Here is a 23,985-nt window from a genome sequence, read left to right on the forward strand (position 1 = left end):
GAAAGAAGAACTTACCAAACATGAGCAAGAAGCCATAGAGCATGCCAAGTACCCATGAATACCATCCTCTGTGTTCTTCGTAAATTAAAGAGTAGATGGCGTAACATATCAAAAGTGGGAATAAAGCTTTTGAAAGGTAATTGAATGCCAGGTCATCGTATTCCTTAGTGTGAGATTTGACATAAGTGCTTTTGTCGGTCATTTTTATTCTTGGGATACCAAAGATTGTGTTTTCTCTGTCCAGAGAAACATCTACTACCTGAAAAAGAAGGCAAAAGGTAATTTTATGAATGGGTATTACAAACAGACGATCTTTAACTTGTTTCTTGTCAATAGGTCCACCTTCTATTCGAGGAGTGACAAACACAATTGTAGCTCGAGGAAAAGTGATGCACATTGGTTTCATTATTTTGTTCAAGATGGAATTTTCTGTTATTATATGCATTTTAGACAAATTATTATCTATTTTTGTAAAAAAGGCTACAATTACAATTTTAATACGAATAGGATCTCAGGAAAATAATTTTTGTTGCAAAGTTTACATTCTTGAGATGCAATTTAAACAGTCCATATGTCGACAAGGGCATTTATCAGCAGATAAAAGATAATTTGAAGAGACATCACCTTCCTCTACTTTCGAACCATTTTAAACCTATAGCCGGGTACTGCTTCAAATATAAAACCAAGGCGAAAAACAAAACTTTTCTTTTTAGCGTTACTAGCACTAATTCATACTATTCCCGTTACAACCCAAAAAATAAAGAATCGTTAAAACAAAGGAACAAAAAATAAAGAATACAGAACCGAGTGCTGCTTAAAAAATAAAACGAATAAGAACGTTTCCTGCTTTTGCCTTACTAGCACTATCCACGCTATTCCTGTTATTTCCGAAAAAGAACACTTAATGCAGTTATTTGCCAATCAAGACAAAAACTACTCTAATTAAGATAAGGTTGAAGATGTTTGGACCATGAATAGGAAAAACTGCGTTAGGTTTGCGTCTCCGTTGTTACAGTTGCTTTTAGATTCCTAGTAGCAGGTTACTAACTCGCGCCTTGTATTTATTTTTCATTATTATTGCTGGGAATCTATTTAGATATTACGTCTCAGCTTTTGAACTGAAAACATGTCTTATCAGGCTCAGTTTCAGGTTCATTTATTTTTCAATCATATATAGATAACATACTAAGTATACCAATATCGTACCAGCATCTAGTCAAGCATTGGGTTTCTTTCATGTTTTTACAAGTCAAATTGCAGACAGTGATCAATTCAACGGACCCATCTCAAATAAAAAGATATGACTTATAGATACACTTTTTTGATTTTTCAGTTTTTTACAAATTTCAACTTTTAGAGTAATATATTCTAACATACTCAGACGTATGAGTATGGAATTTATTCGAGTTCCTGTAAACATATTAATTTTAGAATTTTGATTAATTTTTAAGTAGGGGTGGCGGAGAGGGAACAGTAAGCCATTTTGTTCAAGGAAGTGTAATAATTATTGTTTTGTGTTTTTTGGGTCGTCCGAAACACGCTAATTTGCCTCTGGACTTATTATGAATGTAATGTGATAACGTTTATTTTTTTTTTGTTTAGTATTATATGAAGATTTAACTGTTGTGTTTTTTGTGACCCATTTTTAATATAGAAAAAATAGATAAATAAATAACATCTATAATGAGACCACGGTTTTTGAATCCTGATGATATGGAGTATTGGTAAAAAGCAGAGGTGTTTGACCTGCTAAAGAAATATCAAATAAAATTAAGAAGCCCCCGGGAATCACAAAAAGCCTTTTAATTCTTTGGTCAAAAACCAACGATTTACTATGGACGAATGGATTTTACACACTAATATTCACCAAAAAGCTGTTTTGAAAAAAAAAACAAAAACATTCAACTTTCTAATGAAGAATACAATTATTCCATTTTTGGGTAATCCTTTTGTGACTATTAGAAGAGCTAAAAGAGAACTAGAAGAAAAGGTCGAAATAGTTCAACAAGAAATCTATCCACTTGAAGGTCTTCTTTCAGATTCGGATTTTCAGAGCTTTTACAAGCCTTCTAATCGACAAAGTTTTTCGGCAATGCCAGTTTTTTCAGCTTTAAATGACGTTAAAACAAATTAGAAACGATAGTTCATTCTTAAAAAATACGTCCCCTTTACAACTTTTTCTTTTAAACATCTTTCTGAATCTTGTAAGTATTCCAGCTAAGAACATTTCTTAATGGTACCAATTTCAAGCAAAGTTTAAAATGACATAAGATCATATTAAAAAAAAAAAATATAACATTAACAAGGAATGCATCCTCTTCCTTCAAGGCTTCATCCACCGTCTTAGTGAACATTCTAGCCGGAAACTTTTTTTAGACTCTCAGTTTTGGGCAACACTTAAAATGAGACATAAGCATACTGAATATAGTGTTCAATTCACATCCTCCATTTTTGACTAACCTCATTTAACACAGAGGTTAAAATGACGTTAAGCTATATTTTAAACATTATCTTATTCACAAGAAATATATACTCTAGAACTTTCTTTAAAATAAGAGAGGTTCATTGGTCAAGAGATTTGCTAATAATTCTAAGCAGCCTATTTTAGAAAAATTTCCCTTTCAAGGTAAGTTTGAATAGCGTTACGTCATCACCAGGGTTTCATTAAAAGAAATATATCCCCCTGAATCCTTATTCATTTCTGTCTGTCTATGGGTGACAGCTACGTCCACCTGAAGAAGAATATATAAAAAAACTTACTTTTTGGTTAATTTAAATGAGATATCAGTATACATAATTGTTTTTGGCGACAAAAAGAGAATGCTATATTCGTATCTAGGGTCACTTAATTGATAGACTTTAACAAATAAAATGTATTTAAGTGAAACTGATTAAATAAAAGTTATGTGAAAAAAATAGACCTTAAAAGCGAAATAAAGTCGTGTTATGCTATTTTGTGTTGGCAAATTCTATTATGACAAAGGCCATAGTTTACAATTAACATTTTTCAAAAAATCACACTGTTTAAAATGAACAATATCGTTATATTGTAAACTTTAAGCTTTGCTAAAGCACTATCATGAGCGCTTTAAAACAGATTATAGAAGCCAAAAAGTGCAATCGCCAAAAATTTTTTTTACCTAGCATTATCTAGTTGAATTAGAGAAAGTATAAATGAGTATAATATGACCACCAGAGATAGTATACTGGAACAGAGAATAGTTAATAAAGAATTGACAGTTTTAGGATTTTAAAGACTATATGGCGTTAATCGTTTATTCCATTTTTTCAGAGACCACTCTCACTCTCATCCCTCACTGTTATCACTCACTTTATCATTGTCACTCTTATCAGTGTTTCATGCTCTCTGTTCTTAATGGGGGCTGTTGCAGCAGGAAACACTCACAAAGACCCTACATTATTATGCGCAAAATGCATACTCTAATTAAGTTTCCCAAATTCAACCAGTGAAATTCTAATTTGGCAACCAACTAATTGAAACTTCACTCTGCCGAAACTACTTAATTTCCTGAATTCATTTTAGAGAAATTATTGGCATATTAGAATTTGAATGGCAAATTAGCGGAATCAAGCCCGATACAGCATCAGGATATACGCTTGAGATAAACTGTTTTAAACTATGTTTGTGTGGTGCAAGGCCGTATCCAGGGAGGGGGGGGTGTTAGGGGGTTTGACCCCCCCCCCCCGAAATGTTTATCTGAGTCGTAAAAACGTAACAAATATGGATATAAACAAATTTTGTATGCGATTTTTGAGAGGGTTTTTGTGTAAAACCCCATCCGAATTTTTTTTTTTAGTAAAACCCCCTCCGAAAAAAAAATTCTGGGTACGGCCTTGGTGGGGTGCCATGTATCTTTGCACCAATCACATTAAATCTGAACTAAATTTAAAAAACACAAAAAATTGCGATTTATATAAAAAAACTATTCACGGAAGCAAAGTGATCAAAATCTGAAACAAATAAAAGAACAGCAATACCATGGTACTGCTGAGATCCTGACATTTTGATGATATATGCCTTAATTGGTCATCCCTACCGCGTCTGAAAGCCTGATGGGAAAAATGAAGAGGATAAATACCTTTTTAACTTTCCACAGTTCGATTGCAAGTCCAACAAAACAAGACATTTTGATGAGCGGATTCGTGTCATTGTCCAAAACATAAAGTAAAACAATAACTGACTGAAGCACATTAAATAGAACTGATTTAACCGACAGTCCCTCTAAGCTCTGCCTTGATTTCCAAAATTGAATATCTGAAAGAACAAAACATCTATTAAGAAACATTTATATAATTATGTATACACAATGCGACCAAGAATGTACCAGAAAGTCCGTGTCTTCACATAAACTGCTTTGCAAATTGAAATCATCGTTTCTTATGGAAAATATATTCTTTATACATGAAAGTGCATTTAGAAGATAAGACAACTTTTTTAGAGGTATGGGTGGTTCAAATATATAAGAATTACAATTTTTGCACTTTTTCCATCTTTATGGGGGGGGGGGTCTTTGGATCAATATCCGGAGTTATCAAAATGCAATCGAAAATTTAGTTGTCGAAATGTACGAACAACTATACTTTATATGTGGTTACTCTAACCCAAACCATAACAAAACTTTTTTAACAAAGATTTAAAACAAATTTATGATATACTGTCTGTCATTAAACTTAAGAAATTATTGTCTGTTATTAAAACTTGCCCATTATCGTTGGAAGCTCTTAACATCAGTGACATAGACTAACAAGTTTCGTCTAAGTAAATGCTAAAAATCAGCTTGTTGCTTTTCTCCGTAGAATATTCATACAGAAAATATTTTGGGTACTTCCTGGCTAAAGTTTGACTTTATATCCCAATTCCTTAAGAACGACACCTGAAACACAAAAGTTGGTTAATTCGAACAATAAGAAGCTTTTTTAAAAGTACTAAAAAGCTTTAGCGTGAAGAGCAAGGTATTGAGGAGGGGACAATCCCCCTCCGTATACGTAATAATTTATGTTCGTTTTAAGTCTTAATGTTGCTTCTTACTTTCAGTTGAAAAACTTTCATCTACATTTCAGTTTTTTTTTATTTAGTCTTTGTAAATGGCCAACAAAGTTTGTTGTATATTTTTATTTTTTTTTTCTTTCTAAATAAATTAAATGAAAATAGCTGCGACTTTAGGCACTAGGTTTGTTTACTTTTTAAACACCATTTTTACTTCGTTGTACCTCATTGGTACTGTTCACTGAGCCGTAAAATCTTATGTATTTTTTTCTTTTTTTCTATTTATATAAACAATCCAATATGACTTTTCATTATTTTTGCACTGCGATAATTTATTTGTTAATAAATATGCGAACCTCTTTCACACTGGGGCACTGAGTCATAAAATAGGAACAGGCATATTTTTGTTCTTTTTTTACAACTAGAATAAAAGAAAATAGATTCGCTTTCTTTTTGCAATGTGTTTTTTAGGTGCCGTTCTTGCTTTGTTATGCCTCGTTTGTAACTGACCACTGAGCCCTAAGAGAGAAATCCTAACATACATAAATTTGTTGTATTTGTGTGTGTGTGTGTGAGGGGGGGGGGGGCTATAAATAGTTCAAATAGAAATAGAGGAAAATACACGACGAAAAATTTCTCCTTAAATTGATCTAGATCGCTCTATTATACTGCACTTATTTATTACCATCTCACTTCCATAAAGAAGAATAAAATATATAAAACAGCAAAATAGAAGTGCCTTAAAAAACTGAAAATGCAATTAGATCGAAATCATAGAATCCTAGACGATAGAGAAACCTCGATGTTACTTTCGACATGGCAGGTCGTGCCTACCTTACCTATCCTGATTTGTTAATTACTTAAGTACCGAAAATTAGAAGTTGTTCAATACAAACTTACCATTTTTAAAAGCGAGAAATTCAAAAATAGTGTGTGCCAATGATACAATAGCTGAAAGTCCTAGTAGGTAAGGGTTCGTCTCAAGCATAGCTTCTTTCAGTGTATCCTGATCTCCTTCATCTTGGTTATCTCCTAAAAAATTCAATATTCCGCAAATAAAGTCAAATTTTATCTTTTAGGATAAAAGGTTGGATACAAAGGCTGGAGATGGTCCAGTGGTGGTAATGGATGGGTTAGAGGCTGGAGCCTCTCCGTTGGGGGTTAATGTTTTTCTTGTATTAAGCTTTTTGTTTTTAGATAAAACAGTCATAAGTCCCCACTCCGCCAAAACCTCTCTTTCTTCTTCCCTTTCTCTGGAAGAAAATCCCTACCTGCGTATCTTCAACGTCTGCCCCTGTGAGAGCTTACGTTTTTTTACTGTTCTATAGTTTCCTAGAAACTAGTTTTAAATTTAATAAATTTGCGTGTTGTATTGGCGAAATGTTCCTCAACAAACGAAAATATTAAAGAACAGGAAAGACACTGAACTAAAACAACGTAAAAGCTTAAATGACGTTTAAATTATCTGAGAACACATACTTTGTCATAAATCACAAACTGTTCTACTTCAAGGAAAATGAAAAGCAAAAAAGAAGTGGTTCTTTTTAGCTATTATTATTATTGTACTTTCTTTCTTAGATTTTTATTTTTAGCTTCGTTTACATGCTTGTTAAATTACTGTAAGAAGTAGCTATGTTATTTTGATTCCTTATTTCCATTCCAAAATATGAAAGAGCAGGAAAGACACTGAATTAAAACAGCATAAAAGTTAAAGACGTTCAAATTATCTGAGAACACATACTTTGTCATAAATCACAAACTGTTCTAGATCAAGGAAAATGAAAAGCAAAAAAGAAGTGGTTCGTTTTAGCTATTATTATTATTGTACTTTCTTTCTTAGATTTTTATTTTTAGCTTCGTTTACATGCTTGTTAACTTACTGTAATAAGTAGCTTATGTTATTTTGAATCCTTATTTCCATTCCAAAATATGAAAGAGCAGGAAAGACACTGAATTAAAACAGCATAAAAGTTAAAGACGTTTAAATTATCTGAGAACACATACTTTGTCATAAATCACAAACTGTTCTACTTCAAGGAAAATGAAAAGCAAAAAAGAAGTGGTTCGTTTTAGCTATTATTATTATTGTACTTTCTTTCTTAGATTTTTATTTTTAGCTTCGTTTACATGCTTGTTAACTTACTGTAAGAAGTAGCTTATGTTATTTTGAATCCTTATTTCCATTCCAAAATATGAAAGAGCAGGAAAGACACTGAATTGAAACAGCATAAAAGTTAAAGACGTTTAAATTATCTGAGAACACATACTTTGTCATAAATCACAAACTGTTCTACTGCAAGAAAAATGAAAAGCAAAAAAGAAGTGGTTCGTTTTATCTCTTATTATTATTGTACTTTCTTTCTTAGATTTTTATTTTTAGCTTCGTTTACATGCTTGTTAACTTAATGTAATAAGTAGCTTATGTTATTTTGAATCCTTATTTCCATTCAAAAATATGAAAGAGCAGGAAACACTGAATTAAAACAGCATAAAAGTTAAAGACGTTTAAATTATCTGAGAACACATACTTTGTCATAAATCACAAACTGTTCTACTTCAAGGAAAATGAAAAGCAAAAAAGAAGTGGTTCTTTTTAGCTATTATTATTATTGTACTTTCTTTCTTAGATTTTTATTTTTAGCTTCGTTTACATGCTTGTTAACTTAGTGTAAGAAGTAGCTTATGTTATTTTGAATCCTTATTTCCATTCCAAAATATGAAAGAGCAGGAAAGACACTGAATTGAAACAGCATAAAAGTTAAAGACGTTTAAATTATCTGAGAACACATACTTTGTCATAAATCACAAACTGTTCTACTTAAAGGAAAATGAAAAGCAAAAAAGAAGTGGTTCTTTTTAGCTATTATTATTATTGTACTTTGTTTCTTAGATTTTTATTTTTAGCTTCGTTTACATGCTTGTTAACTTACTGTAAGAAGTAGCTTATGTTATTTTGAATCCTTATTTCCATTCCAAAATATGAAAAAGCAGGAAAGACACTGAATTGAAACAGCATAAAAGTTAAAGACGTTTAAATTATCTGAGAACACATACTTTGTCATAAATCACAAACTGTTCTACTTCAAGGAAAATGAAAAGCAAAAAAGAAGTGGTTCTTTTTAGCTATTATTATTATTGTACTTTCTTTCTTAGATTTTTATTTTTAGCTTCGTTTACATGCTTGTTAACTTACTGTAAGAAGTAGCTTATGTTATTTTGAATCCTTATTTCCATTCCAAAATATGAAAGAGCAGGAAAGACACTGAATTAAAACAGCATAAAAGTTAAAGACGTTTAAATTATCTGAGAACACATACTTTGTCATAAATCACAAACTGTTCTACTTCAAGGAAAATGAAAAGAAAAAAGAAGTGGTTCTTTTTAGCTATTATTATTATTGTACTTTCTTTCTTAGATTTTTATTTTTAGCTTCGTTTACATGCTTGTTAACTTACTGTAAGAAGTAGCTTATGTTATTTTGAATCCTTATTTCCATTCCAAAATATGAAAGAGCAGGAAAGACACTGAATTGAAACAGCATAAAAGTTAAAGACGTTTAAATTATCTGAGAACACATACTTTGTCATAAATCACAAACTGTTCTACTTCAAGGAAAATGAAAAGCAAAAAAGAAGTGGTTCTTTTTAGCTATTATTATTATTGTACTTTCTTTCTTAGATTTTTATTTTTAGCTTCGTTTACATGCTTGTTAACTTACTGTAAAAAGTAGCTTATGTTATTGTGAATACTTATTTCCATTCCAAAATATGAAAGAGCAGGAAAGACACTGAATTAAAAAAGCATAAAAGTTAAAGACGTTTAAATTATCTGAGAACACATACTATGTCATAAATCACAAACTGTTCTACTTCAAGGAAAATGAAAAGCAAAAAAGAAGTGGTTCTTTTTAGCTATTATTATTATTGTACTTTCTTTCTTAGATTTTTATTTTTAGCTTCGTTTACATGCTTGTTAAATTAGTGTAAGAAGTAGCTATGTTATTTTGATTCCTTATTTCCATTCCAAAATATGAAAGAGCAGGAAAGACACTGAATTAAAACAGCATAAAAGTTAAAGACGTTTAATTTATCTGAGAACACATACTTTGTCATAAATCACAAACTGTTCTACTTCAAGGAAAATGAAAAGCAAAAAAGAAGTGGTTCTTTTTAGCTATTATTATTATTGTACTTTCTTTCTTAGATTTTTATTTTTAGCTTCGTTTACATGCTTGTTAACTTACTGTAAGAAGTAGCTTATGTTATTTTGAATCCTTATTTCCATTCCAAAATATGAAAGAGCAGGAAAGACACTGAATTAAAACAGCATAAAAGTTAAAGACGTTTAAATTATCTGAGAACACATACTTTGTCATAAATCACAAACTGTTCTACTTCAAGGAAAATGAAAAGCAAAAAAGAAGTGGTTCGTTTTAGCTATTATTATTATTGTACTTTCTTTCGTAGATTTTTATTTTTAGCTTCGTTTACATGCTTGTTAACTTACTGTAAGAAGTAGCTTATGTTATTTTGAATCCTTATTTCCATTCCAAAATATGAAAGAGCAGGAAAGACACTGAATTGAAACAGCATAAAAGTTAAAGACGTTTAAATTATCTGAGAACACATACTTTGTCATAAATCACAAACTGTTCTACTTCAAGGAAAATGAAAAGCAAAAAAGAAGTGGTTCTTTTTAGCTATTATTATTATTGTACTTTCTTTCTTAGATTTTTATTTTTAGCTTCGTTTACATGCTTGTTAACTTACTGTAAGAAGTAGATTATGTTATTTTGAATCCTTATTTCCATTCCAAAATATGAAAGAGCAGGAAAGACACTGAATTAAAACAGCATAAAAGTTAAAGACGTTTAAATTATCTGAGAACACATACTTTGTCATAAATCACAAACTGTTCTACTTCAAGGAAAATGAAAAGCAAAAAAGAAGTGGTTCTTTTTAGCTATTATTATTATTGTACTTTCTTTCTTAGATTTTTATTTTTAGCTTCGTTTACATGCTTGTTAACTTACTGTAAAAAGTAGCTTATGTTATTGTGAATCCTTATTTCCATTCCAAAATATGAAAGAGCAGGAAAGACACTGAATTAAAACAGCATAAAAGTTAAAGACGTTTAAATTATCTGAGAACACATACTTTGTCATAAATCACCTACTGTTCTACTTCAAGGAAAATGAAAAGCAAAAAAGAAGTGGTTCTTTTTAGCTATTATTATTATTGTACTTTCTTTCTTAGATTTTTATTTTTAGCTTCGTTTACATGCTTGTTAACTTACTGTAAGAAGTAGCTTATGTTATTTTGAATCCTTATTTCCATTCCAAAATATGAAAGAGCAGGAAAGACACTGAATTAAAACAGCATAAAAGTTAAAGACGTTTAAATTATCTGAGAACACATACTTTGTCATAAATCACAAACTGTTCTACTTCAAGGAAAATGAAAAGAAAAAAGAAGTGGTTCTTTTTAGCTATTATTATTATTGTACTTTCTTTCTTAGATTTTTATTTTTAGCTTCGTTTACATGCTTGTTAAATTACTGTAAGAAGTAGCTTATGTTATTTTGAATCCTTATTTCCATTCCAAAATATGAAAGAGAAGGAAAGACTCTGAATTAAAACAGCATAAAAGTTAAAGACGTTTAAATTATCTGAGAACACGTACTTTGTCATAAATCACAAACTGTTCTACTTCAAGGAAAATAAAAAGCAAAAACAAGTGGTTATTTTTATCTATTATTATTATTGTACTTTCTTTCTTAGATTTTTATTTTTAGCTTCGTTTACATGCTTGCTAACTTACTGTAAGAAGTAGCTTATGTTGTTTTGAATCCTTATTTCCATTCCAAAATATGAAAGAGCAGGAAAGACACTGAATTAAAACAGCATAAAAGTTAAAGACGTTTAAATTATCTGAGAACACGTACTTTGTCATAAATCACAAACTGTTCTACTTCAAGGAAAATAAAAAGCAAAAACAAGTGGTTCTTTTTATCTATTATTATTATTGTACTTTCTTTCTTAGATTTTTATTTTTAGCTTCGTTTACATGCTTGCTAACTTACTGTAAGAAGTAGCTTATGTTGTTTTGAATCCTTATTTCCATTCCAAAATATGAAAGAGCAGGAAAGACACTGAATTAAAACAGCATAAAAGTTAAAGACGTTTAAATTATCTGAGAACACGTACTTTGTCATAAATCACAAACTGTTCTACTTCAAGGAAAATAAAAAGTAAAAGCAAGTGGTTCTTTTTAGCTATTATTATTATTGTACTTTGTTTCTTAGATTTTTATTTTTAGCTTCGTTTACATGCTTGTTAAATTAGTGTAAGAAGTAGCTTATGTTATTTTGAATCCTTATTTCCATTCCAAAATATGAAAGAGCAGGAAAGACACTGAATTAAAACAGCATAAAAGTTAAAGACGTTTAAATTATCTGAGAACACGTACTTTGTCATAAATCACAAAATGTTCTACTTCAAGGAAAATAAAAAGAAAAAGCAAGTGGTTCTTTTTAGCTATTATTATTATTGTACTTTCTTTCTTAGATTTTTATTTTTAGCTTCGTTTACATGCTTGTTAAATTACTGTAAGAAGTAGCTTATGTTATTTTGAATCATTATTTCCATTCCAAAATATGAAAGAGCAGGAAAGACACTGAATTAAAACAGCATAAAAGCTAAAGACGTTTAAATTATCTGAGAACACGCACTTTGTCATAAATCACAAACTGTTCTACTTCAAGGAAAATAAAAAGCAAAAACAAGTGGTTCTTTTTTGCTATTATTATTATTGTACTTTTTTTCTTAGATTTTTATTTGTAACTTCGTTTAGATGCTTGCTAACTTACTGTAAGAAATGTCTAATGTTATTTTAAATCCTTATTTAAATTTTTAACAGCAACTTATTAAATAGATTTTGATTTGCTAAATCTTTGTGAGAAATAAAACTTATAAATTCACAAATATTTATAAAATCAGCTACAAATGGTTTCTATTGCAGCACCAGTCCCATATAAAATAAGCACATTTTTTTTTTAAAGAAAATGTGTATATTTTCTTGGGGAATAACCAAGGATTCACGACATAAAGGAAAATGGAGTGAATATAAGATAAAAGAACTTCGTCTGGAGAAAAACAGCGAAATTTAATTAAACTAAAAATAAAAAAAAGACAAAAAATGAGAACATTGTGAACTTTGGAGAAACGACTCTTATGGTTGCTTCAACGTCATTTTTCTTCATTTTGGCGATATATATATATATGTACCACCATAAAAGCATTATGCCACTAAAAATTATTACATCCTAGAGGAAATGTTTAGAACACAAAAATGACGACTTTTTAAAATTCATTTTGACCATTAATTTATTTCTAAAAAAATGTGCCGCTTAAAACGTTATAATGGATCACCGGGGGTACATGTATCACAGTTAGAGATCCCGGATTACCGAATGCCTATAAATATCCAAAGTCTCATAATATATTACCAACAGCGTGATTTGGCCAAACCTTGAAAGTGTATTTGAATCATTACATTCAATGTAGTGTCGACTTACAGCACAATGTTAGAAACAGCTTCATCTGCCATTTAATTATCAAAACTTACATTAATACTCATGTTCCTGGGTTTAAATATGATTTGCCTAAAATTATGAACTAAACCTGCCTAATGAAGCCCAATGGCAATCCTTTAACAAAAATTCAGCGCTGAGGTTTGGGGTTCAAGGGTTGGAATTCTTTTTAATGAAGATACGAAACCACACTGAGAACCATCGAGGAAACATACCAAAAGCAAGGGGTTGGGGAGACTTCTTACTCTTGTAACGTGATTGGGACGCATGGGGAATTTTAAAACAAGGTTATCAAAAAGTAATAGTTCCATTCAAAAGCTGTAAAAAAAAGTACAGACATGACCAGTTAGCTGGCTCGCTGGTTTAATACGGCACATAGCTAAATAAAAAATGGCCATGAGAATAAAACCTTAATAGAGGTTAAACAGCCAGGATTTTCAGGCTTTAATACCACACATATTTGAAATGGAAATCTAAGGGAATGCCTTTATAATGAAGATAAAACAATAGCATTAAAGTACAAAAAGAACTTGTTGAGATTTAGTCAATTCAATCTATGAAGAATATAATGTCTTAAAATGTCCGTTTTCGGAAAACAATAAAAGGTCGCAAAGTTAAGAACCTTCTCATGAGCTATCAAATATTTATTTGATAGTAAGATTTTACACACGTCTCAATATGGTTTTATAAAAGGAAAGTCAACTGAACTGGCAATTCATGAGCTTTTACTAAATATTAATGATTCACTAGATGATGGTCAACACGCGCTGGCAATTTTTATTGATGTCGTAAAGGCGTTTGACACCGTAAATCATTCGTTGCTTCTTTTTAAACTAAAGTCTTATGGGTTTTCAACACAAGCTGTTAATTTTTTTTCATCTTACCTTTCTGGGAGACGACTAGATTGTGTTGATAAATCTCGTGATCTCTGTTCCGAAACTTTTACAATTAATTACGGAGTGCCTCAGGGCTCTGTTCTTGGGCCTATTCTATTTATTCTTTTTATAAATGATTTGCCAGAAGTTTTGCCTCTTTGTAAAATTATAATGTTTGCTGATGATGTAGTAATTTTTGCTTCTCACCGGGACCTATCAGTTCTTTTCCAGAACCTTGGAAGTACGTTATTAACTGTATCTGATTGGTATTCAAGGAATTTACTAGCTCTTAATGAAAAAAATGCCAGTATATGTTATTTTCGCGAACTGGATCAGTAGTGTCAGATACCTTCTCTCTTTTTTTGAATGGTCTTGAATTAAGACGGGTGGATCAGTTCAAATATCTTGGGATTATTTTGGATGAAAATTTGTCGTTTCATAATTATGTAAAAACACTGTCGTTAAAAACTTCCCGAAATGTTGGCATGCTATCTCGTCTTTGTCACTTTTTTCCTAAAGCTGTTCTAAAATCTATTTATTATTCTTTTGTCCACCCATAATTTCTCTGTTGCATTTCGGTTTGGGCATCTACCTTTATGTCTGTTTTCAAATCTCTTCAAATACTTCAGAATAAAGCAATGAGGATTCTTTTTAATATTGATTGCAGAACTTCAGTTAGACACCTATATGGGACTTCAGGAATTTTCTCTTTGGACCAACTTCATTTAATTTCTATCTCTAGTATTTGTCATGATTATCAATATAGTAATTTACCTGTAAATTTCTCCGGCATTTTCTCAACTAATTCTCAATTTCATAATTATCATACTACGCATCGTTCAGACTTTTCGTGCGAAATTCGCCCGACATCGAGAGCGGGATTCAGCATCCGTCACATTGGCCCAAAAATCTGGAACTCAATTCCTGCATCAGTTCGAGAATGTAGCAACAAGCAACATTTTCTAAGACTGGTGAAGAAATATCTTATGACATGCTAAGCATTTTTTTCATCAGGATTTTCTTTTTCGTTGTTGTAAAATTTAGTTAGAAAATGGCTGTGTATTTTCGTTGGCAATATTTTCAGCGCTAAAGTATGCCACAAGGCATGTGTGCTGTTTTGTGACATTTATTTATGTACGTGTTATAAATAAAAATATTCTACTCTACTCTACTCTATAAAAGATGGGAGGAAATACCTGAGAGCATCGAGGCGAAGTTCAATGGACCACTCATCAGTTTCCCTCGCATTTCCTGAGAAGCATACAGCTGCCATTTGAACATTGATATCGGTTGAAATGTTATATGCAAGTCCAGCATCCTATGATATATATTTGGTGATAAAAAAAGGAAATTTAAGACTTTAACGCAATTTGTCAGTAACGGTAAAAGAGAGGGTACTGACAAATAAGTAAAGATACAGGGTCACCATACCATCTTATTTATTCATGAAATTAAAAAAGTCATTTTTAAAATGCTCAGGCCACATAGTTCTAGGCCACGTTTTATTTTATTTATTTTTTATTTTCAGCTTTTCACCAAGCCCCTTCGTATGAAGGGGTTGTCGTAGAAGATTCGGAGGAGGCTCATTCGATAGGACATTGAGAGTTTTGTCACCTTCTTTGAGAGTCACAGGTGATTTGAAGGCAACCAGCCAATTGGAGGCCCCCATTACTCTATTTGTTGCCCTCCCCCAAAGACATTCGATCAAATTTTTCAGATAAATTTTGTATGTATGGTGTGTACAAATTTATTGCCTATCATAAATACAAAAATACAACACTGATGAAGTAATAAAGAAATAAGAAGAAAAAGAAACGCGTAAATTCTAACAATTACAAACAAAAGCAAAACAAAGAAGAACTAACGAGAAAAATACAAATAAGGGCGATCTTACACTGGGATAAAAACATGATCATCGTAGGACAGTTTCAAGGGTACTTTCACCAATAATCTGCTTCCAATATCCCACTTTTCTTTTTTGCACCGCAGCCGCTGGACTATCAACTCCATACCGCGAGGATAGGGAGCTGTTGTTAGTCCAAAGAGGCGGTCGTAGCAAATATTTCGCATACATGTAAAAATACTTTCGTATCTCCTTAATATCCGAAGGAGTAGGGAGAAACCAAAAATTTGGTAAAACAACCGCATTATACACGCTAGCTAGGATAAGGCGGTTAAATCTGGACTTCAATGCAACTAGTAAACCCTACGCTTTCCTAGAATTCCTGCCAAATATTATTTCAGAAGTTGACGCGTGGCACAAATATTTGAAACAATGGGTACACCAAGGTACGTCTAACTATCGATGATTCTAAAATGTTCCTCAATTCTGAAAGTTGTTATACTGATATCGAGGATGTCGTCTGCATAGTTAACTACGGAAACATAAATACCTTTAAAAATACATGTAGTTAGAACATTCTCTTGATGCACAATGATAGTATTATTGAACAGAGGCGGAGAACTAACAGCACAGCACCCTGGCTAATATCTTTTTTTACTGGAATTAAAGCAGTAAATTCCGTCTTACAAGGTGAAACGGCGACCTTAACTCTGCCATTTAGCTTTTCATACATATCACGTATGGCTTTGGTAACGGAACTATTCAACATTTTGGTAACGGATATATAATAACTCATTATTTTCATGAGCCTGTGGAAATAAATTAGCAATCGAATGGTGAGCATGGTTACGGCCTACTCCTCTCTTGAAGCCAACCTGGTTCGGCTGAAGTTCAGCTTCCAAAAGGAACTTTTTGAAGCTCCAATCAAAACCCTTGCCCTGAGAGCTGTAGGGGGGAGGGGTGTATTCCTTAAATACATAATTTCAGGACCCTTCAACTACGATGGTTTGTATCAACCCCAAAAGCTTTGTTATATGATCTTTGGACTATTTTGAATAAAATGACTGTCTCAAAATTTCTATTGGATGTATTTCGGGAAAACACGACGTTTGTGTGAGTGTGTGTGTGTGTGGGGGGGGGGGGGTTACTGCCCTCTGATCACTTTGACTCTTAAAAAGGGCACTAGAAATTCTGATTACCAATCCAATGGGTCTCCCCCAAAGTATATACGACCAATCTTTCTGTAAAAACCATATATATCTCCAGGGTATAACTTACAACCCTTGCCCTGAGAACTGTGGGGGCAGGTGAGTCTTCCTCAAAGACATATGACCCTTAAACTACAATGAACCAAAATGGATATCTCCAAATTTTGATTCGATAACTTTAGGAAACGATGAGCGTGGGGGGGGGGGGGGCTGGTTGCTCTCAAATCGCTTTCAACTCTTAAAAAGAGCAATACAACTTTCAATTTCAAATCAGATGAGTCCCATTTGAAGTTTATACAACCCCCCATACCATAAAAACTCTATATTTCTCCAGGGCATGACTTACAACTTTATCCCCAGGGCACTGAGGGGTTGTATCAATCCTAGAGGCATTGTTATTATGTTTTTTGGACTATTTTGAGCGAAATCACTATCTCACAATTTCAATCAGATTTGTTTGGTGAAAACAGGGGTAGTCAGGGGGTCTAGCTGCTCTCCATCACTTTTGACTCTTAAAAGGGAACTAGACCTTCCAATTTTCAACCAAATGAGCCTCCTCTAAAGTTTATACAACCATCCCTTCCATAAAAACTTAAATGTCTCCGGGGCAAAGCTTACAACTCCTACCCCCAGGCTCTGGGAGTTTGTTTCAACCCCAAAGCCTTTTTATACGATATTTGTACTATTTTAAATAAAATGACTATCTTAACATTTCTATTAGATGCATTTTAGGACAATACGACGTGTGTGTGTGTGTGGGTCACTTTGACTTCCGATCACTTAGACTTTTAAAAAGGGCAATAGAGCTTCTGATTACCAATCTAATGAGCCCCCTCCAAAGTTCAAATGACCGCGCTTTCTATAAAAAAAACCTTACATGCCCCCAGGGCTCAACTTAGAACCCTTGCCTTGGGAGCGGTGGTGGTGGTGGGGGGGGGGGGTCAACCTCAGACATAATTTCCGGGCCTTTCAACTACGTTGAACAAAATGGCTATCTCAAAATTTTTATCGGAAGTGTTTGGGGAAAAGATGGGCGTGGAAGGGGCATTTGCCCTCCTGTCACTTTCAACTATTAAAAAGACACTAGTCCTCTCAATTTCCAATCGAATGAGCCCTTTTTGAAGTTTCAACGACAACCCCTTCGATACGAAGTGCCCTGGTCTAAAAAAAAAAAAAAAAAAAAAAAAAAAAAAACTCAGCTAACATCGTTCTTTACTTAGGCAGCGCTACCTATGATAACCTTGGATTTGTGTTGTTTGTATGAATTGATTCGTGTATTCGTATTAAATAACAGCTGATAAGCAACAAAGTAAACAAGATACGAAAAGGATTTTGGGAAGTCGGTCGGTACTAGGGGCTTGTTGGTGTTGGTAGCTTCGCTTAGATGTGAATACAAATAAATTGTTCCTATTCAGGCTAATGTAAACTTCCTAGTTTCTACAGCGAGACATTGCGTCTCGCGTCTTGCTGTACCAATTTAAATACTCTGGGAACATTTTGTTTTGCTAATATATTAGATAGTTTTTAATATATTTAATTGTTATTTTAGCACGAACGTTATGCAAAGATTGTACTTATATTATAGGTTATAAATCTCTTTCGAGAACGAAATAATAAAAACTAAAACCATACTTTAAAAAAATAAGACCTTTGTGATTTTTTAATCCTTGTGTTGTGTTCATTTAATCTCAAGTATCAGGTACAGGTTATTTCTAGCACTTCTTCTTAAATTAAAAATATTTATTAACCAGGAGAGTATGATGCCTGCACTCTACTCAAACTTTGACTGATTCTCCAGACTTTGTTTAAACGCGTTAGAACACTTCGCTGTAATTAAAACTTAGCGTATCGAATTCCCGCTAAGGAGGGGACAAAAAAAGTGGCAACAGATTTTTTTTCAGGTCAATTTTCAAACACCCTTGGGAAGAAAGGGGCAAAACAAATAAGAAACAATTACATATGAAATAAAATACTTACTCGACAGTTTCATTCAAAGGCTTATAATCTCGTATTAAGTTCCAGTAGTCATTGATGAATACAACTGGTTTATACATGTTACTATTTGGCAAAAAGTAGATATCTGGAAAAAAAAAGAATTCCAAAAAAATACGAAAATGAGCAATAACCGGTCGCAACAGCTCTACAAATAGATCAAAAGCATCACACAGGAGTTTATCTCGGCTGAAAAGTTTTTCGAGTTCAGGTGGGACGGGCTCGAGCGGTTTTCAACACAGAGGCTGAATTTAACGGGATATAAGATTAAAAAAACAACCACAGGTTATTAACACCTTTAAGTTCTAGCGCTGTTAAAGATTACACACATGTCCCATACCAATAACTTGGCTTCTGAATTTTTACATTTTTAAGAAAAATCGCAAAACAGGAATTCTTTCCTTTTTTAGATTGGAAGGAATAGATAAAAATGCAGAATTCCACGATTAAGTTTTCCACAGTTCGTTTTCTTCTTATCGTAGCCACCTAATGCCTGCTGGACGTAGAAACTGGTTTTTGTCAAACTAGTACGTAAGTACAACATTTCTACTCTGGAGCCCCCTGTAGGTACTGGGTCGTATGTAAGAGAGTATAGCACACACTATAGGAAAAATCTGAGTGTACCGTTGTAGGGAATTCCGTGGAATCGAAGTTTTTTTTTTTTTTTTTAGATGCCAAGTTTTGGGAGAAGATAAGCGTATTAAACTTGTATTTTACAAACAGATATGGTCTATCTCTTTTATAACCCCCTTATATATTCCAGGAGAACAATAAGGATTATTCGTTGATTTGTGCCAAAAGTGGGAGAGGGTGGGGGGATCTACTGTTGTGTTCTAAAATCAGCAAGATCTTTTTTAGAAATCTGTTAAGATGAAAATTTGAAAAATATTATACTTGTTAGAATTAAATATATTTTCTACATAGCTGTCCATATTAATAGTATTCTTGTTCCGCGTCCCAGGCTAAAATATCTGCAGAGCGTGCCAATTGTTCCCCAGACTAGTTTTTATGCCCTTCAATGTATTAGAAGCTAAATTATCTGCTTATTGTCTATGTTTAACAAGGAATTACATCTTCAATCAGCTAATTTCTCTTTTCCTTTACGTTTTGTGATTTCGTTTAAGGCAACAAATACAAAGGCAAACTATTGATTAAGGCAAACTAGAAAGGCAAACTAGAAAACAATTGATTGATTTAAAATATTTGTCCAAAGTGTTTTGCACTTTTTAATTTTTAAATACACTTTTAGTTGACCATCATTGGAGACAACTAGATTTTTTTTTTACCTTAGTCTCCAAACACCACTAGAGTTTTTAAAGAGCCTATTCCTATATGACCTTATTTGAGCACCTGAAAGGCACACATGTCAAAAGACTAAACCGTATTATTTAAAGAAAATCCGCCACAAACATTTCAAGTTTATGAAGCATACACACTCAAAGAAAAAAAAGAAGTAGCTTTTAATTCATAGCTATCATATTTAATTGGTTAACTTTCCTCAAATTATTCCCACAAAATTTACTTTTATTTAATCGATTTTATTATCAGATTTACGGAGTTCTTGCCTCTACAACAAGCAATTCTACAGATTCACAATTTGCTAAATTACTAAAACCCATTTATTCATTAGCTAATTTACTAAACCCTTTATTAATTTGCCAAATCATCGTTTTTTTTCAACTTATTCCTTTTATAATTTTAAAATAAATATAAATTTCAACAGGTAAAAAAAACAAACAATGAAACTTGTGATATCGTCATAGTGAGTTTTGGTTTAACCAGTACTAACCTAATGAAATTTTGTGAGGATGGTAGCCAATACTCTTGCAATACTAAAAAAAAATAATAAAACTTTGTTGTGTCCCCTATTAAGGAACAAGGCATTTCAAATTCATCAATACAGAAAAAAAAAGACGAACCACATTAACATTTTAAAAAAATTAAGGGGTTTTAGGGAGAGGTTGGAACATGCACAGAGATTCTTTGCTTCATAAAGGTATAGCCTGCCTGTTACATAAGAAGGAAACTATAAAATATACATTCGTTGAGAGGCGCAGGAATAGATCCCTCAACCCAAGGTGTTTGATCAACCACTATATTCACGGTAATGTTTGGATGCCAATGTGACAGAACTTCGTGCTTTATTGTCTCTGCTTTCTGGAAAGAAAAGAAACCCCTTTAGTGACAAGTTAAATAAAATGCCTCTAATATTTTTGCATAATAGTAATAGTTTATTTTAAAAAAATCAATCGATAGCACACAAATGTCACTGCTTACGAGAATGCACTACTAACAACAAAATAGTAACAACAACAATAATAAGGTATAAGGAATTGGAGGGTGAAACTATGTACCGAGGAATAAAGACATGAGTAAGGCAGACTCAATAAAAACTGCATAATGCCATGGTCCCGAAGAAAAATTAACCCTCAAAAAAATCCTGAAAAAATATTAACAGTAAAAAAAAAATCCAATAAACAATTTTTAAAATTAGTATTTCCTAAAAAATATTTATAAATTTTATTGCCGATCAATTTCAATCTGTTTCGAAGGCATACTTACCAAGCAGCCCCATACATAGCTGAGATTTAAATTGATCAATATATAATTCCTTAACACCCGTCTGTATATACTGAAAAAGGAGTCCTACTTGAAAATATGTTAGGAACCTCAATATAATCTCTTTTCCGAGTACCATGATAATGAGCATTAAACCTCTCATAAAATACTCCTCTAAACCGACTGGAAGGGACCAATACGATAATTATACACCAAATCAATGTATAAAAATCACGCAATCCAGCTGCGGCCATTATATTAAAATTACTATGTGCTAACATATCAATTGATCCCGGAAGAGATTAGCGACACTTAGAGGTTATTTTATGCCAGCCCTCCTCTCTCCTTTCCCATCATCATCGATAATTATATATTTTTTTTTTTAACAAATGCACTTTTATGCATCAAATTTATCTCTAGTCAAACAAATTATCGAGGATAATTGTGTAATCATAGATTACTGTGAGGAAAAGAGGAACTAATCGAAATTGTCCTAGTAGAACCATTAGGAATGGTCCCTAATCCACAATCGACCCCTAATAGGAATCGCCGTTTACATAGGGATAAAAAGTTTCGAAATTCAATGGGAGAATGTTTTGTGCCAAGTGTTCCTAAAATTTAGGCAATGTACATTTATGACCATAGCCATTTTACTGGACTTCTTGCCTGGATCCGTTCAAATCCTTGTCTTATAGGAGTAATTATTGCGCGTTGAGCTCTAGTTGATCTTAATTACGGATTCTGTTTACTATGTATTCACTAAACTGGAGAGCTGAGTGTTTTACTTAAGGCCTATTCACAATGAGATTTTACTAATATGTAGATTTAGTTCGGGGTAATTCGAGTCAATCAGATTTTTCATTGGATTTTCTAACAAGCTGAAAATTTTTATGAAAATTCTGATTGGCTCACATTAGCGCTACGGTAGCTGAATGTAAGTATTAGTAAAATCTGGCTTCGAACAGATCTTTAACCGAGGACTCAGTTCTCTAATTACGTGTCTTAGCCAGATAACTGAGATCAGAAGTTTGTCTAGTCGCTGGCCCAAAAGAATAGTTATTTGTTCTAAAAAGTAATTGGCTGGCGTTTTGGGTCTTAATATATGAACAAACTATAAATAATGAAACATGTTTTGTCAGACCTATCTGAAGTTTTTGCTCAAAGATTCCCGAGAAACCATAACTAGATCATTTTCTGTTGCATTACTAGCAGCTCATTAACATGTCAGCTCATTAACATGTGCTATAGAATCGCGTATTATGTGCTATATACGTATCTAGGTGGATTGGAAATTACTGGAGAGTAAAACCATATTGCCCCTGTAATTTAGAACAATACCCAATATAGATTTTCAATAACTTAATTTAGCGTAATAATTTAAGTTTGATAATACTATATTTTGTCACCAGAAACTGTTTATTGTTAGAAATCGTGGGCATTTTTGCTGCTTTGATATAATCATATTATATCAGTGATCATGGTAACTTTCAAATAGCACAACCCATGGGGGAGCGGGATTTCAACCAGAAGATTGATGACTTTACTATTTTAGAGTTGTAGAAAGTTCAAGAGATATATGTATAAATAAGCCATGGAATAACACCTTATAGTAGAGAAGATCTAAAAAGGTTTAAGTGATTAAGATGATGCTTATCATGTTTACTAAAGCATAAGATATTTCAGTAGCTTCTCTTTTATAGCTACGCAAGTATAAAACGACCAACAGACCATCGTTGTTCGCTTCTAACTTTTAAAGCTTTCCCACCAACAAAAAACGCATACTAAGGAAATGAACAGAAACAGACAAAACTTTATTAAATTTTTATTTTAAACATTTAAACTTTATTTTAAAACTCTTTCTTGAAACCTTTTTTTATTTAAGATCGAGTGAAGTGATTTTTTTTTTTTTTTTTCTGAGTGGTAATATAATGCTTATAATTCATTTTTTTTTTGTAGCCCGAGTTAGTTATTAAATGAATTGTGTATTTTCCCTTCTTTATAGGCCAAAGATGCCACACATTTAGTGCACTTGATTCATTATGAATAAACTTCATATTATCAGAAAGTAAAATACAAATTAATGGTCAAACTAAAAATGCTAGTTTAATAGCATGTTATAAGTTAAAACAAAAAGAACCCCTGGGAGGTTTTGAGAGGGGACTCGTTCCACAATTCTTCGGAGGAATTCACAACTCAATACTTAATTTTTCACGACTCAAGGTTATATTCAACATAATATAATGAGCCGAGTATTGGGTAATTTTTTCACAAGATATTTGGTGACAATGTAGTTCTGTTTTTTTTTTTTTTTTTAATTGAAAACAATTCCCATTTAATTCATCTCTCATTTAACTCAACACTTGTTCAACTTCAGTTTGACTCGACCCCCATACAATTCTCTTCCTTCAACACAAGCGCCAAGCAATTTGACTTCCAATCAATTAAATCCCAATTCCATGCAGCCCCTGCAACATATTCAGTTGAATGAAATTGAGTTAAACAGGGAATGAGTTGAACAGAAATTGAGTTGAATAGGGGCTGTGCTGAACTAGGGTTGAATTGAACGAGGGTTGGGTTTAACAGGGTTGAGTTATACGCCCCCCCCCCCTTTCTAGCACCAGTGGTGCAAGAAATACTTGCACCACTGGTAAAAACTAGGGATAAAAGAATTAAGAATTAAGGAGTCAGGAACCATCTAGAATGATAATCTGGAAGCAACACTGACCTTAGCGGGAACTTCTGTGTTTCAAAATAGATGCGCTTGTCAATGGCTCTATCCAGATACGGGTATATGACCTTAAGACAAGGAACGGATATAATTGGATATAAGATGCAGAAACGCAAAAAAAAAAACAATAAAAAACAGCGGTGTGTTATACACATAAGGGAAATGATAACGAATGCGCAAAT

At 32.6% G+C, this 23,985-nt stretch overlaps 1 protein-coding gene across 1 annotated transcript in view; it reads right to left on the bottom strand.

Moving 5' to 3' along the window:
• Positions 1–23,985, bottom strand: part of LOC148956653 (putative lipid scramblase CLPTM1) — a 51,479-nt gene that overhangs the window by 7,668 nt on the left and 19,826 nt on the right. The window contains exons 5-10 of the mRNA XM_089086497.1: positions 20,556–20,673; positions 18,502–18,604; positions 14,670–14,791; positions 5,909–6,040; positions 4,101–4,276; positions 16–259 (exon numbers count right to left, since the gene is read on the bottom strand). Coding sequence (XP_088942623.1) covers positions 16–259; positions 4,101–4,276; positions 5,909–6,040; positions 14,670–14,791; positions 18,502–18,604; positions 20,556–20,673 — 895 coding nt within the window. The remainder of the gene's footprint in view (positions 1–15; positions 260–4,100; positions 4,277–5,908; positions 6,041–14,669; positions 14,792–18,501; positions 18,605–20,555; positions 20,674–23,985) is intronic.

The sequence above is a fragment of the Artemia sp. Qi Xiang Cuo genome, chromosome 1 (genome assembly GCF_049724085.1).
Source record: "Artemia sp. Qi Xiang Cuo chromosome 1, ASM4972408v1, whole genome shotgun sequence".
Taxonomy (NCBI): domain Eukaryota; kingdom Metazoa; phylum Arthropoda; class Branchiopoda; order Anostraca; family Artemiidae; genus Artemia; species Artemia sp. Qi Xiang Cuo.